The sequence below is a fragment of the Magallana gigas genome, chromosome 3, assembly GCF_963853765.1.
Source record: "Magallana gigas chromosome 3, xbMagGiga1.1, whole genome shotgun sequence".
Classification (NCBI taxonomy): Eukaryota; Metazoa; Mollusca; class Bivalvia; order Ostreida; family Ostreidae; genus Magallana; species Magallana gigas.
The window spans coordinates 44,726,779-44,742,468 of NC_088855.1; the positions used below are offsets into that span (position 1 = coordinate 44,726,779).

At 34.1% G+C, this 15,690-nt stretch overlaps 1 protein-coding gene across 1 annotated transcript; it reads right to left on the bottom strand.

The window, feature by feature from the left end:
* Positions 1–14,143: 14,143 nt before the first annotated feature.
* LOC105341057 (acetylcholine receptor subunit beta-like 1) lies at positions 14,144–15,232 on the bottom strand. The gene has a single exon (XM_011447353.3). The coding sequence runs from the start codon at positions 15,230–15,232 to the stop codon at positions 14,144–14,146; it is 1,089 nt and encodes a 362-aa protein (XP_011445655.3).
* Between the last annotated feature and the right edge of the window lie 458 nt (positions 15,233–15,690).

The following is a 15,690-nucleotide window of genomic DNA, read 5'->3' on the forward strand; positions in this document are numbered from 1 at the left end:
AAATAGACGCCAACAATTTTTTTACAGGCTAAATTTGAGACCAGGCCAAAATTTGGGGCCGAGCCAAATTTGAGACTAAAAGTCCTCATTCAAAAAAGTGTTCGTTTTTTGTTTATTTGTTTTCCAGCTTTTAATTACAAGAGATGGCCACTTTGTTTAGGTTAAAACAACGCAGTCGAATTTCAAACCTCTCCGCCCATGGTAAAATTTTACAAGTAAAAAAAATGAATATATAAGGACCCCCCCCCCCCCGTCTTTGGAAGCAAATAAAAAATTATAGAAAAAAATTCCCCCCCTCCCACGCATAAAGATTTTGAAAATTGGCGAAAAATGTTTTCCTTTTTAGCTCACTTGAGCTGAAAGTTCAAGTGAGCTTTTCTGATCAAAATTTGTCCGTTGTCTGTCGTCGTTGGCGTTGTCGTTGTCGTTGTAAACTTTTCACATTTTCATCTTCTTCTCCAGAACCACCACTGGGCAGATTTCAACTAAACTTGGCACAAAGCATCACTGGCTGAGGGGGATTCAACTTTGTTTAAATGAAGGGCCACACCCTCTCTCGGGGAGATAATTTAGAATTATTGAAAATTTGTTGGTATTTTTCAAAAATCTTCTTCTAAAAATCTATTAGGTCAGAAAAGCAGTAACTTGTATGGAAGCATCCTCAGGTAGTGTTAATTCAAGTTTGTTCAAATCATGGTCCCCGGAGGTAAGGCGGGGCCAGAATGGGGAAATGAATTCTCACATAAGAATATAGAGAGAAAATCTTTAAAAATCTTCTTAAAAACTATTAGGCCAGGGTAGCTTAAACTTGTATGGAAGCATCCTCAGATAGTGTAGATTCAAGTTTCTCTAAATCATGGTCCCTGGGTTTAGTATGGGCGACAATGGGGGATGGATTTTCACATCAGAATAAATAGAGAAAATCCAAAATTCCGAATGTACACTTGCTGTCTTCTATGTACCTGTAAGATAAGTCTGTTGGTGTGATGGTGTTATGTTTGGTTGTCAGATATTCAGTGTATCCAAATAGAACAGATACTAAAAAATCCGCGTTATTTGTCGAAATTTCACATCTGTCTTTTGGGTTTTTTTCTTCTAAAAGTATGCAATACGTAGTCAATAAATTTAGGTTTGTCTATTAAATCATCTACTATACTAATGGGGCCTATTTAGCAAAACGAATGCAAAAAGGGAGCGCATGCGAGCACATCATAATGCATATACCTCGGGGGAACCACAACCCTAAAAAGGCTTAGAGAAGGGGCAAGGCCACAAGGCAAGCTGACAAGTACTTCAAGATAAACACAGACATCGCTTTGTTCAAAGTGATGTTATATTAAGTAAAAGGGTAAAACGGTAGTTGTGTTTAAACATTCACAGGCTTTCGCTGCCCTCCCCCCTCCCGACACTTACCAAACATGAATGCTAAATGTATCGGGTCTTAGATCTACAGGTTTGGAATAGTTTTCAACCGTAGAAAAAGGACCCTACTTGTCATAGATTACTGACCCTGGGTCAGTTTTCTCCGTAGAAATTTGACCCCCGGGTCAGTATTCTACGGGGGTCACTTTTCGTCGTTACACCGGACCTGGTTAAAGTTTTTGTTGGTCCTTTATCTAAGCTATTACTTGTCCTATCTTCACCAAACTTGCATAGATGATGCATCTGGACCTACTTATGGACTTGAAAGACTTGGATGCTGAATCTAATTTTCAGATGCTGGAGGAGGTTAAGGTTTCTGGAGCAGGTTATAGGTTTTGTTGCAGGTGCCTTTGATAGCAATATCTAAGTTACTGCTGGTCCGTACTTCACCAAACTTGCATGGATGATGTGTATTATGACACTGATGCACCAGACAGGCTTGAATGCTGAATCTGAGCTATAGGTTGCAGATGCTGGAGGAGGTTAAGGTTTTTAGAGCTGGATAAAAATTTTGTTGCAGGTGCCTACTGATGATTATATCTTAGTTACTACTAGTCCAAACTTCACGAAACTTGAATGAATGGTGCGTCTTATGATACAGAAGCACCTGACAGGCATGGATGCTGAATCTGAGCCATAGGTTTCGAATGCTAGCGGAGGTTAAGGTTTTCAGAGCTGGTTAAAGTTTTTTGAGCAGGTGCCCTCTGATGATTATATCTTGGTTACTACTGGTCCTAACTTCATCAAACTTGCGTGGATGATGCGTCTTATGATACAGATGCACCTGACAGGCTTGAATGCTGAGTCTGAGCCGTAGGTTTCGGATGCTCGATAATGTTATGTTTTTTGGAACAGGTCACATGTTTAATAGATAATATAAATAGTACTATTTCAAACTTGCATAGTTGATTAAACTATAATATGAATGAATTGCAGAGGTGGCTTCAGATAGAGGTAGCTTCAGATGCAGGGCTTGATCTCCATTATCAATTATCCAAAAAAATATATCTTAGTTATAACAGCTCCAAACTTCACCAAACATAAATGGATGGTGTGTCTTATGTTACAGATGCACCTGACAGGCATGGATGCTGAATCTGAGCCATAGATTTCCGAGGCTGGAGGAGGTTAAGGTTTTAATTGCTGGTTAAAGTTTCTGAAACAGGTGCCCACTGATGATGATATCTTAGTTATTACTGGTCCTAACTTGCATGGATGATGAGTCTTATGATACTGATGCACCTGACCGGCATGGATGCTGAATCTGAGCCATAGATTTCGGATGCTGGAGGAGGTTAAGGTTTTAATTGCTGGTTAAAGTTTCTGAAACAGGTGTCCACTGATGATGATATCTTAGTTATTACTGGTCCTAACTTGCATGGATGATGAGTCTTATGATACTGATGCACCTGACAGGCTTGAATGCTGAATCTGAGCCTTAGATTTCGGATGCTGGATGAAGTTTAGTTTTTTGGAACAGGTCACATGTTTTATATATGATAGCTTGCATAGTTGATTTTACGATATTATAAATGAAATGCAGAGGAAGCTTCAGATGCAGAGCCTGATCTCCATTATCAAGGATGCTAAAGAAATCTCCTACCTCACTCAAACCTGCTTGATAGATAGATGTGGTTGTTGTGAAATGATATAACATGATTCTAATGATATAGTATTGTATGTTATGAAACACTTTTGTTTAATATGATACAATATAATATCATATGTTATATTGTAAAAAGTTAGAAACGATATGATATTGTACCAATTTTTTTTATATTTTTTGTTATGATATTGTATCATGTATAGTATTGTATATTATGATACAATATTGTATAATATTATGTATTATCAATTTATTATTTTATCACATGATACTGTTATGTATGATATTGCAATATATATTATTGTATCCTAAGATACAATATTGTACATTCTATAATATTGTATCACACGATATTGTATAATATGATATTGGTGTCTATAATATAGTATTATATCACATGAAATTGTATTATATGATACTGACTTATTGTATAATATCATATCATACGATATTGTATAAGATGATATTAGTTTAAATGATATATTGTAATATCATCTGAAATTGTATCATATGATATTGTAATATAAATAATTGTAGCATATGATACAATATGTATAATATAATATTGTATTATATAATATTTTACTTTATCACATGATATTGTATCATTTGATATGATACAATGTTGTATCATATTATATTGTATCATAAGATACAATATCATATTATGTATCAAATATGATACAGTATCAAACAATACAATATCATACTATATTATACAATATAATATTATATGTCACAATTTTATGATGTATTATGTAATATGATATTGTATCGTATTATACTATATTGTATTATATATTATGATAATGTATTATGTGAGAAAATACAATAATGTATAACACAATACAATGTCATATCATATGTTACAATATCATATCTCATCATTGTTTATTGCGGTATTTTATTGTTTTATATGATATATATTGTAACTATGATAGGATGCAATATTGTATTTCATTTAAAGAATAAAATGCTTTCTTTGGGGATTCATTCAGGGTATGAGGGTAGCGACATTGCAGAAAAAATACATAACCCGCATTAGCGGGTTATGTAAGTTTTTTCTGCAATGATCGCTTCCTTCATAACCCGCATGAATCATGAAAGAAAGCATTTTATTATTTATATTAACATCTTTCTTTTAACTTATTAATAAATTGATTATGAAAAGTTAGTAAAATTCACTTAATTACTGTTAATGTACATAAGTACATTAGCTAAAAGAAACAGCCAAATCTTCTCCTCTGAGTCTGACATTATCATGATTATTTTGTGCACTCCGTATTTTTTATTAGGTTGCTGGTGGCTTCGACCAATCGATAAACAGGGCGTGTCCATTTTATTCCTGTCAGTTTCAGCCGTTGTAGATTTCGACCAATCGATAAACGGGGCGTGTAGATTTCATTCTGGCTGTTTCTATAGAGCTATGAATTAACTATATGTTCCGTAAGAAATAGAGGAAATAATACTTAGTAGATGTAAATATATTATTGTATTGATAAACATTGTATCTTATAATACCGTATGAAATTAACATAAATATATCATACAATTTTTTAACAGATGATATACGATATTGTTTCAAAACAGTATCCATGAATATCCAAGATCATAAAATATGATTTTCATATAATATGATAAAGGTGGTCTCATAAAGGTGATGTCTCATTAGGGTGATGCCTCGTCTCGGTGAGCTTTGTAATTTGTTATTACCTATGTTTTTAATTGCGTCAATCAAGATGTTTTGGATAAAGCTGCTCCACACACTTTCAAAAACAATGCTACGTGCTTCAATAATTGTTCATTCCTTTTTCCTATAGTTAGAGACCAAAAAATGCCTTTCAGTTAATTTTGCATCATTAATAAAACAAATACAGAGTAAAAATGTCACTATTTTATCTTCTGCTTTCAAGCTTACATGAAGATATTTGATATATGTACATTTCTAAAATAATTTAATTTAATGAAATAATTTAATTTAAAGTGGTATACGTGTATATGCACTAGATCGAAGAAAAGTCGGCCTGAAATTTCTTCTTAAATCTGCTCATTTCGTTTATGAATTTATGATCAGCAGCGAAAATTAAAATTAATTTCTAAGTAATAAGATAACCTAATTGATACATGTACGCTTCCACTGAATAACTTTGTTTAGTCAGGCAAGCTTTTTGGAAAGCTGTTACTTGTAACGAAGTAAAATTGCCCATCCCTGGCATTTCGTTATAAGCGTGTTCTACTGTTATTTCTAAATTACTATTGTATTGTATTGAAATTCAGTACTTTGATTACGATCCTTTGATGTTATTGATTGTTTCAGACCAATTGTATAAGATATTACTCCCTGTTAATAAACATATTTCAGTTATCTGGTGACTTTAAATCAAAGTCAATAATGTTAAACCAACATATTTATATGGTCATCATAATAAATAGGGAGATATGTTTCATTGAAGACCATTAGAAATTTGGATGCGAAAATGAAATCAGCATTTTGGTTTGTAATTGAAAGGGTTTTGATTTTAAGCGTTTGTGTAACTGGAATTTCTTGTACTGATTATAACGATGTACTCGATCTCCAACGAGAGCTTTTTGCAAATTACACAACCAGTCTTCGACCGAAAATTAACCAAAGCGAAGTTATTACTGTGTATACTGACTTTAGACTAGTTTCAATCCTATCGTTTGATGAAAAAGCCGGCACGTTTGAAACAATATGTTTTTTGGCATTCAGCTGGGTGGATGAAAAGATAAGATGGGACCCCTCCGTAGTAAACATTACATCAATGTATTTACATCCATCATCCCTGTGGTTACCTGAAACGTTTCTTCAGAATTCAGCAAGTTCCCAAATGAATATCGACACCGGTGACAGATTAGGTCAAAAAGTTAAAATACATTCAAATGGATCAGCTCTTCATGTCTTCGGTGGGATTTCGACAACAAGATGTGACGCGAATCTCTTGTATTTTCCCTTCGACAAACACAGCTGCGAAATACAGCTTTTAAGTTGGGTCCCTACTTACGCAGTAACAATTAAGAACTTAGATATGCCATACAGGACTTACACGTTTGAAAACAAGGAATGGAATGTATTGAATGTGATGAAAAAAGACTCCATTTTTACAATCTCCAACAACCACAGCATGATAACATTTACTATACATTTTCAAAGGAAACCAGCGTTTTACGTTTTGAATATTCTACTACCAATACCTTGTCTAGGTCTTCTGAATATCTTTGTATTTAAGTTACCAGTTTCCTCGGGGGAGCGCGTGTCGTTTTCCATAACCATTTTACTGACATTGGTCTTCTTCTTAAACATGATTGCTGATTCTTTGCCACCAGTTGCTGAACCAATTAGTCTTTTTAACATCATGGTAATGTTGGTTTTGCTGAATAGTTTTTTAATTGGAATTTGCACCATATTGTCTTCTATAACCTATGATAAGAGAAATCAAAGTACTGAGGTCCCAAAGAACCTTCGCAAATGGACTGCTCTTTTTTTGTCATCAACAAGGAAAACCAACAAAATAAGCAGTATAAAAACGATTCACGTCTTGAATATCGATAAGATTGATAAGGAAACTTTCCCCGAAGAAGAGCCACCCACTTCAGAAACAATAACATGGGACACTGTCTCTGAAATATCTGATAAACTCTACACGCGATTTTTTACTTCGTTGTTCGTCATTGAATGGGTAATATATTTCTTTCTAATACTTATTGATGGACTGTCTTGAATTTGTTATCACTAAAACAATAAAGTGCTTTCTTTGGTACATGATTCGTGTGGGATATAAAGGTGGCGATATTGCCAAATTACAAAACCCGCTAAATTTTTTTTTCTGAAGTGATCGCTACCTTCACAATCCGCAAGAATCATCAAAGTAAGCATTTTATCGTTTATATTTACATCTTAATTTTAACGGATTTATAAATTTATAGTAAAAAGTAAGTAAAATTCATGAAATTACTATTAACGTACATCAGTACGTTATAGCTAAAAGAAACATACGTCGGCCAATCGTCTCCAATTGGAATTTGAGTCTGACATTACCATGATCATTTCGTGCAGTCAATGAAATTTCCAAGATCGATGTAGCTTTCGACCAATCGATAAATTGGGCGTGTAGATTTTTGTCTTGTCAGTTTCAGTCGCTGTAAGTTTCAACCAATCGATAAACAGGGCGTGTACATTTCTTACTGTGCATGGGTGAGTGAAGAAAATCATCGGTTTTATAGATAAAAACATCAATAGAAAATCATTGTCTCCGGTTTCAGTTGATAAACATTATTGTATATATAGCTGGTTTCTGAATTTCAAATTCTATAACAGAAGTGTCATTGTTTATTTAGTTTATAATACGGGTTCTGTATGTTAGTTGATTTCTGTGATAAATCTTGTAATTTACGTGAATTATTATATTATACAACTCACATGTTGCAATAAAACAAAATTCATCATTTATCTTCATATTTTTTATTTCATAATACATGTATTTACAGAGCCTTTTCATTGATTCAATATCTAAAAAAGTGATCAATTTTTTGCTTGTCATTTTGCTTTATTGTAATTTGTGGGTGCAGTATTACATATTTTTTTTCTTCAATCATCATTCAAGTAAAGACCGTCCCAAACTTTGTTTAATCAATGTTCAGTATAGGTTCGTGTGGGTTTTTATCGGCAAGCCTCGTCCTCTACTACGTTTTCTTACCCTTGCCCAAATATCTATCATAGATATCATTTACGAGAATAACTATGTGTAATTATTGTTCTTTCTGAGCAAAACAACAACAAGGTCAATCTTATCTAATATTTCATTTTGGTATTAAAGAGCAATGGGAGAATCTGTTTGACTTTGACGTAGAGTAACAGTGCAGAGGCGATATATATTTCACCTGAAAACTTTGTCCTTTCACGACAAAACAGTGCCTTAGTATCTCAGGAATTAGGGGGCGGTACCATACACTACTTCTCTTCTACGTACTTTATTTGTCATTTCTTTAATTCACACATATCATTTTGAAATCCAAATGAATTGGGTTAGGGTATAGCCTATGTTTACCCTCTCCTGTAATTTCTTCAATTTGTAGAAGACGTGCAACAGTTATAAAAGCAGTGTCATTAACTCGTAAATGATGATGCATTATTCAGCAAATGGGTTTATCCATTTGAATTATTTCAGACCCAGCGTACTTATTTTTTCAAAGGATCCATCAGACTCATTTCATTTCAGCAAAAGCCGTTGAAACGATGTTTTTCATTTCGTCAATCTTTGAATCGACAAGTGTTAAAAGCATCATACAATTACCCACATTGCCTTCGAACGTTGTAATCATATGTTGATTAACAGCATTGTCTACAGCATTAAAATGTTTGCCTCTACCGAAACACCCTTTTGTTGGTCATTGTCTGAAATGTTCTATTTAAAAGTAATGCCGAATTTGTGAGTTTTATAAGTCGCTGAAAGAATTCTATAAACCAAATTATCTATGGTAAACGGTTTTTATCACATGTCTTTCATCCAATCATTACTTCAAGCTTTCAGAGTAGATTGATAGCTTTTAATATACAAAACAGTTGAACGATTTATGAGCGTGTTCATCATACATTAACGTATAATACATTAACGTACATGTACATGTATAATACATTTCAGTCTTGAATAAAGAAAAAATAATATGGAATACAGGTTAACATAAAATAGGCATTGCTTGAAATTAACAATATTCAATAAATTATGATCAATGCGCAACATATTTTTTTTTCATTATATATACATGTACATCAATAGGTCTCGCTTGATTTCGCACAATTATGTCATTCTTACAACTTAAAATTTAAGAGTCATTAATACAAGATTTAAAAAAAAAATTCTCAGTAAAATCAATGAATTTTTAAATTTATGTGTTTAAAAGTAAGGTAAACTTTTATGTTTTGGCGTTTTGTTTTTTTTATTTATTTATTATTTATTCCAAAAATAGAAGTGAAAAACTAAAGGAGACAATAATGCTATGAAACACATTGTGGTCAAATTTGTATGATTTTTGTTTTTATTTTATGAGGCTAAACCAAGACTCGCAAAAACGCAAATAGTTTTGTTTGGTATGAATAATAAACTTCTTTATAGTACGAACACGAACACTAGATACAGAGCCCAATTTAAAACCATTAAAAACGAAAACAGTTTGAGACACATGCGGTTGGTAAGATTTCCAATGGTATGCCACGTCACCATTATCCTTTCTTTCTCAGCTATGCCCTCTATTGAAAGCTTGTCATCTTCCTCCGAGTCATTTTTTTGAATATTTGTTTCGTTGTTAACATTTTCCGCATTGAATGGTTTAATCCGTATCGCATTTCCGGTATTTTTCGACCGGTTCCTCTTTGTCAAACTTATCCAGGATTCTGCCAAAAGACGCACTGTTTTGGGAACTTCAGCATGTGTCAAAGCTTTTTCATTGATAATCATGGTCAAGATTGCAAATACCAAGATGAAAATACTTATTATGACTTGAGTTATGATGGAGATATTCAACATACTAATTGGGTCATTGATAGGAGGGAGCCGTTCAGAAACACAATTTAGGAAGAAGACCAAAGCCAGCAAAAGTGTGACCGAAAGTGACACTCTTTCTCCTGATGACTCTGGTTGAGCAAAGACCAATGGATTGACTAGACCAAGATCAACAACTGGAATCAAGATGTTCAAAACTAAGAATGTTGGTTTTCTTTTAAAGTGAATTGTGAAAACCGCTTCACTATTAATAAACTCAGAGGAAAAGGTATGTTTTGACCTCCTCTTTGAAATATGTGCTATTTTCCATTGTTTGTTGGTATCTGACGGAAAAACAAATTGTAACTAACCGATGTCCATAACCAAATAATTTTCGCTGAGGATGCTCACAAGTTCAAGGGTACAGCTATGTTGATCAAATGGGAATCTGAAAATATCAGCATCGCAATTTGTTGTCGTTAAACCAGATTCCAATAGGTACGCTTGGCCATTCACAAAGTGCACCGTAAGTTGGTCCTCATCATCTGTAAACCTTAGAAACATATTTTCTGTGGCCGAGTTTCTCAGATGCATTTTTGGATACCATACATCTTGTTTAAAAAAATTCAAATAATCATGACCCGTTTCGCTTGCATTCCATCGCAGTATTTCATCGTTCCACATAATTCCAAAACCAAGACTCGTCCGTAAGATTCCATGTTTTTCGTCAAATGATTGTATGGAACTAATCCACATATCTATGAATACATGGATGGGTTCGCTTTGGTTCAGTACAGGTCTAACATCGTTTGTGTAATTTTCAAAAAGCGTTCTTCTCAAATTCACGATGTCTTCATAAGAATAAGTAAACGAATGGCGAATCAAACACAGTATTAGGCTAATCCGTACAACGCAGTTCATCTTGATAACTAAATGTGAGACTTGATAGAGCTCTGAATAGGCACTCGGTTATATTTCTCACATGACTCCAAGGAATATGCAGAATCAATGTCTGTCATACGATAGATTTTGCATGTAACAACAAATTGTATGGCACTCTCTACCATTGGAAAAACTGCATTCTACTTTTTTAAAAACTAATTTCAATATTTTTATTACAGGAATTGTACATGTACATGGGGGCAGCAAACGGGAAGTCGTTATTGTGACACAAAAATTTATATATCCACGAGAGAAAAAGATTGTATAACGATCATTAATGAAATAAACAAAATTGTGATGACTAGAAGAAATAAATGTCTTCATAACTTTATGACGTATTAAATAAAATGAATTAAAAAAGGAGAAGGGTGAATAAGATGGCAAAAATCCCAGTAGATTTATTGTAATATACAATTAAAATTTACTACTAATCTTTGAAATCTTTTTTTTAATGATAAAATTTTTGCAATTTCTAACTAGAGTCAGTTTGACTATTTAAACAAACACGATTAGATTACTTAAAATTTGGTGGCATCAAGCCTTCAACTTAAAACGCCCTGTTCTTCAAGGTTTGGTGCTTTAACCACTGAGCCACTTCATCAACACCAAAATGATATGCGCATGCGACTTTGGCCATGCACGAGTTTATTGTATTATTTCTTGTAAACGTTTTAGTGTTGGGATACAAAAATGAATTCAATATTTATTTGTTTTATACGATATAAAATGGTTTGGGGCAGTTTACGCTTTATAAACCGCTTGCTTCTGATTTTTTTTTTTACTCTTCATTGTAGATAAAAACGGTCATTTGACCTTTAAAATGACGTAGAATTGTACAAAATTGAAACATAACGTCAGGCGTATTGATACGTTTTTGACATTAGTCTTACTATGACGTAGGCAACATTCTTTATACGATATAGAATAATTTTTAGCCAATCAGAAAGCGCGTTACAACCAGAATTAAATTATTTATAATTAATGAATTGAAGTTATCACTTCAAGATTTTGTTGAATGAAATTGGTTTGTTTTCCCATTAGACCTTCATAAGACTATATTCACATCTTACGGAAACTTATACTTAATTCATACCTCTGTAGAAACAGCCAGACTGAAATCTACACGCCCCGTTTATCGATTGGTCGAAATCTACAACGGCTGAAACTGACAGGAAACTGCCGAGCTTATCAATTGGTCCAAACCTACAGCGACCTAGGAAAAATCACGGACTGCACGAAATAATCATGACGATGTCAGACTCAAAGTTTCACAGGAGACGATTTGGCTGTTTCTTTTAGCTAACGTACTTACGTACATTAATAGTAATAAAGTGAATTTTACTTACTTTTCATAATAAATTTTTCAATAAGCTAAAATAAAGATGTTAATATTAACAATAAAATGCTTTCTTTGATGATTCATTCGGGTTATGAAAGTAGCGATCATTGCATATGAAAATTACATACTAGTAACCCGCTGAAGCAGGTGTTCTTTCTGCAATGTCGCTACCTTCGTATCCCGAATTAATCATTAAAGAAAGCATTTCATTGTTTAAATAACAAAAATATGGAACAAAGACCCACTCTATAAATGACAAGAGGCATACATGCCTTGACGGTCACCTGGGTACAATAGCCATCGATTGACCTGTCAGAGATTCTCATTTTTGCATTTTAAGCTTCATTTTAGAGTCAATCCTAATCCAAATTCGATGTTTGAACAACATTTATTCAAGAAGGGGGAGGGGAAAAGAGTCTGAAGAATCTGCAATTTTTTATATCCTAGCTCCAGGTGTCAAAATTGTTTTTGGTAAAAGGGAGACATGCAGGACTTCAATGATCTATCTTTATTTTATCATTTATCATCATTTATATTGCACACAACATGCAGACAGTTTATTTCTACAAGCATACAATGCACATGAAATTAAAGCAGATTCCCTAAAATGTGACAGCGTTAGGTTACTTGAGTGACTCAAGAAACAAAAAAATAATACACTTTCCGGCCGCATTTGTCAACCCACTTTCCCTCAAATAGAGAGCCTATCATGGGCAGTAATTTTTTCACAATTTAAGAACAGTACAACAGAACACTATGTACATAATAACAATGCATTTAGTTTATTTCCCACGACTGTGAAAATACATAAGAAAATATAATAAAATTCAATACATTCACATTATGTGGTATTGGTCCTACCAAAGGATCAGAACCCCTGACCCAGGGGCAAGTAGAGGGTTTGTGGACATCATGACTATGCATCCAGTTTATCTCCCCCTGCTTTTAATAAAGTAAAGAAGATTTTCTAAGATTAAATACAGTTTCACTTTATGGTCATAATTGCCCACTCTAGGAACTGAATACCCGATACAATGGTCATGAATTTCCCAATTTCGGTGGAGACCTTCATGAACATCAGATTCATGAATTTATTTTATCCCCCCCCCCCCCGCGCTTATGATAGAGATGAATATACATGTATCCCAATAATTAAATCATGTTCTCTATATGGCCGTATTGGCCCCGCCCTAGGACCTAAACCCCCGACGTAAGGGGCATGGGTTTTTTTCAATTTTGGTGGAGGACTTCATGAATATCAAAACTATGCATTGAAATTATCTCAAATACAGTCATATTAGGGTAAAGAAGAATATTTTCAAAGATTGAGTAATTTAAATTCTCACTATATGGCAATATTGCCGCACCCTAGGACCCGAACTCCTGACCCAGGGACCATGAATTTCACAATTAGATAGAAAACTTCACAGACATCATTACTATACGTTCCGTTTTTCTCTCATATATATGGAAGTGAAGAAGATTTTCTGTGATTTAATATATTTTCACTATATATTCATATTGGCTTCGCCCTAAGACCCGACTCCTTACTCAGGGACCACGAAATATCAGAAACAACCTGATTGACATAATGGCATGCTGTCCGAAATTTTCATTTGGAAACCATTTTTCACTCGTTAAACCGATATTTTAACAGGAAACAACATTGAGATTATGTAATCAAGATTCGGTTCTATTTACTAAGTACTAATGTTCCAACAAATTGTTTACGTAACAGACATGCTATTGGTTTTTCTGTGAAGGTAACAGATTTGAAGAGTTAAAGTGCTGTTTAAATATACTGTGGTTTCACCAATATTCGTTGAATACCAATTTTCGTGGATTTTGTTGTTTAGTTGATCCACGAAATTAAATGCTCATTGAAGTGCAATTTTTATTAACATTTTGTATTGATATGGTCATTGGCCACGAATTTACGTATCCTTGAAACTGTGATTTTTACTTAATCCACGAAAATTGATGCCCTTGAATATTAATGAAACCACAGTATCTGGCAGTGTCAACTTTTCTCTTCATATAAGAGCTAAATATAACATGTAATAAATACAATACATAAAATAAGATAACAAAAAAACATGTGATCAACACAGTTATAAACTAAAAATTAAAAACTGCGATGATTTATATGATAAACAATTTAAATCTATCAATATGAAAAAAAGTCTTTCTATAAATGTTCAGAGAACATCACAATATAAGATGATATTTTTTTTTTACATACAATGTACGTCAAAAGAGACAATAAATTAATGGTTTCTGGGCTACGATTTTATGAAGAAAATGTTTTAGTTTGTGACTTTCACTTTATCCAAGTCATCAAGTAAGATGTAGAGAAATACACAAGAAGTATGTTGCAGTGTTGGTTATCAAAATTACGCTACTGAGCACAAAAAAACATTTGTCATAAGCATGGCCCACATCTTTCCATCCCAAATCTACGTAGGGTGGGGCAGGAGAGTCTTGAATGACGTCACAGTCATCTTCAAATGGATAAACTTCATTTATTTTTGGAATATCCTTTATTTCAAATTCTTGAGCGTTTTTAAACTTTAGACACAGAATGTTCCCAACATAGTATGCGAAAATCTTCCATCGTAGAGGAACGGGTTTTCCTTTATCCTCGTTATCATAAAGACTTAAGCTGGCAATGGTAAAGACCACAATGCTGGAGCTCATCGTCATCTGTATAGTAATGTATATGTTCAAAAGACAAACCGGGTCCCCGATTGGTGGAAGTTCATCTGCCATGGCATTCATGAACACTACGAACGTTAGAAGAATTGTTATAGAATACGAAATCCTTTCCCCTGAATGGTGGGGGAGAACGAAGACCAAAACGTTGAGAGCACTCAAAAACGTGATGGGAAGAAGGACATTTACCATATGAAATTCGGGTTTCCGGGAAAAGTGGATGATGAAGGCTAATTCCGTGATGTTTCCGTGAACCAAATTAGTTGAGACATTGGTCCCGGTAATCACCCACTCCGGGTGTTCCGTGTAATGGTCAAGTCCAATTTTGTTTCGAAGCGATTTCAACACAATATTTTCCTGATAATGGGAATTTATCACTTGGATATCACAAGTATGACTGTCCATCGGATAAAGGAAAATGTCCGGTTTACAGACCGTCAGGATACTGCCCGTAATGACGTAGTTAACTGTCCCGTTAAAGAAATGCTGCGTTTTGTCAATTGAATTGGACTCTGTAGTTATTTCAAAGCCTTCAGCGGGATTATGAAGGATCATAGTCGGAGTCCAGACCTGGCTCTTTGGCAACTGAAACACCTTCATGTGGTCATCCAAAGCTTCCCATTGAATGAAATCGTCTTTCCACACCAAGTTTAATGCAATGGATGTCTTCAATGTTCGCGTTTTGACATTGAAGTTCTGGATAGAGTTAAGCATTAGGTCTGTATAAACCACTAATGTTTCACTCTGGTTCCTCAGTGGTCTTAGATACCTTGTATAGTTTTTCAATACAGTCTCTTGAATACCTTTCAAGACTTCATATGTGTGACATTGACAATCAGACACAAAGAAACAGAATAACGAAAGAACCACCAAGAGAGACATCATGAAAGAACCACTAGAGAAGTTCTATACACAGATATAAACTGCTAAAACAACCATCAGGAACACTTTGCAATGTGTCTCCAAGACGATGATAATTAACAGTCTCCACGAGTTTCTCACGGGAAATTCCAGAGGTCGATTAATGTTATTTATTCTTAGCAAAAAACTATGCACGATAATTATTTCGATCAACCGGATCCTTGGTTAATGGAAACATCCGATGCACAGCTGCGTAGATTTTCATAAAAAAATCTTTGCCAGGTAGACAATGCATCAGATGAACGACACCG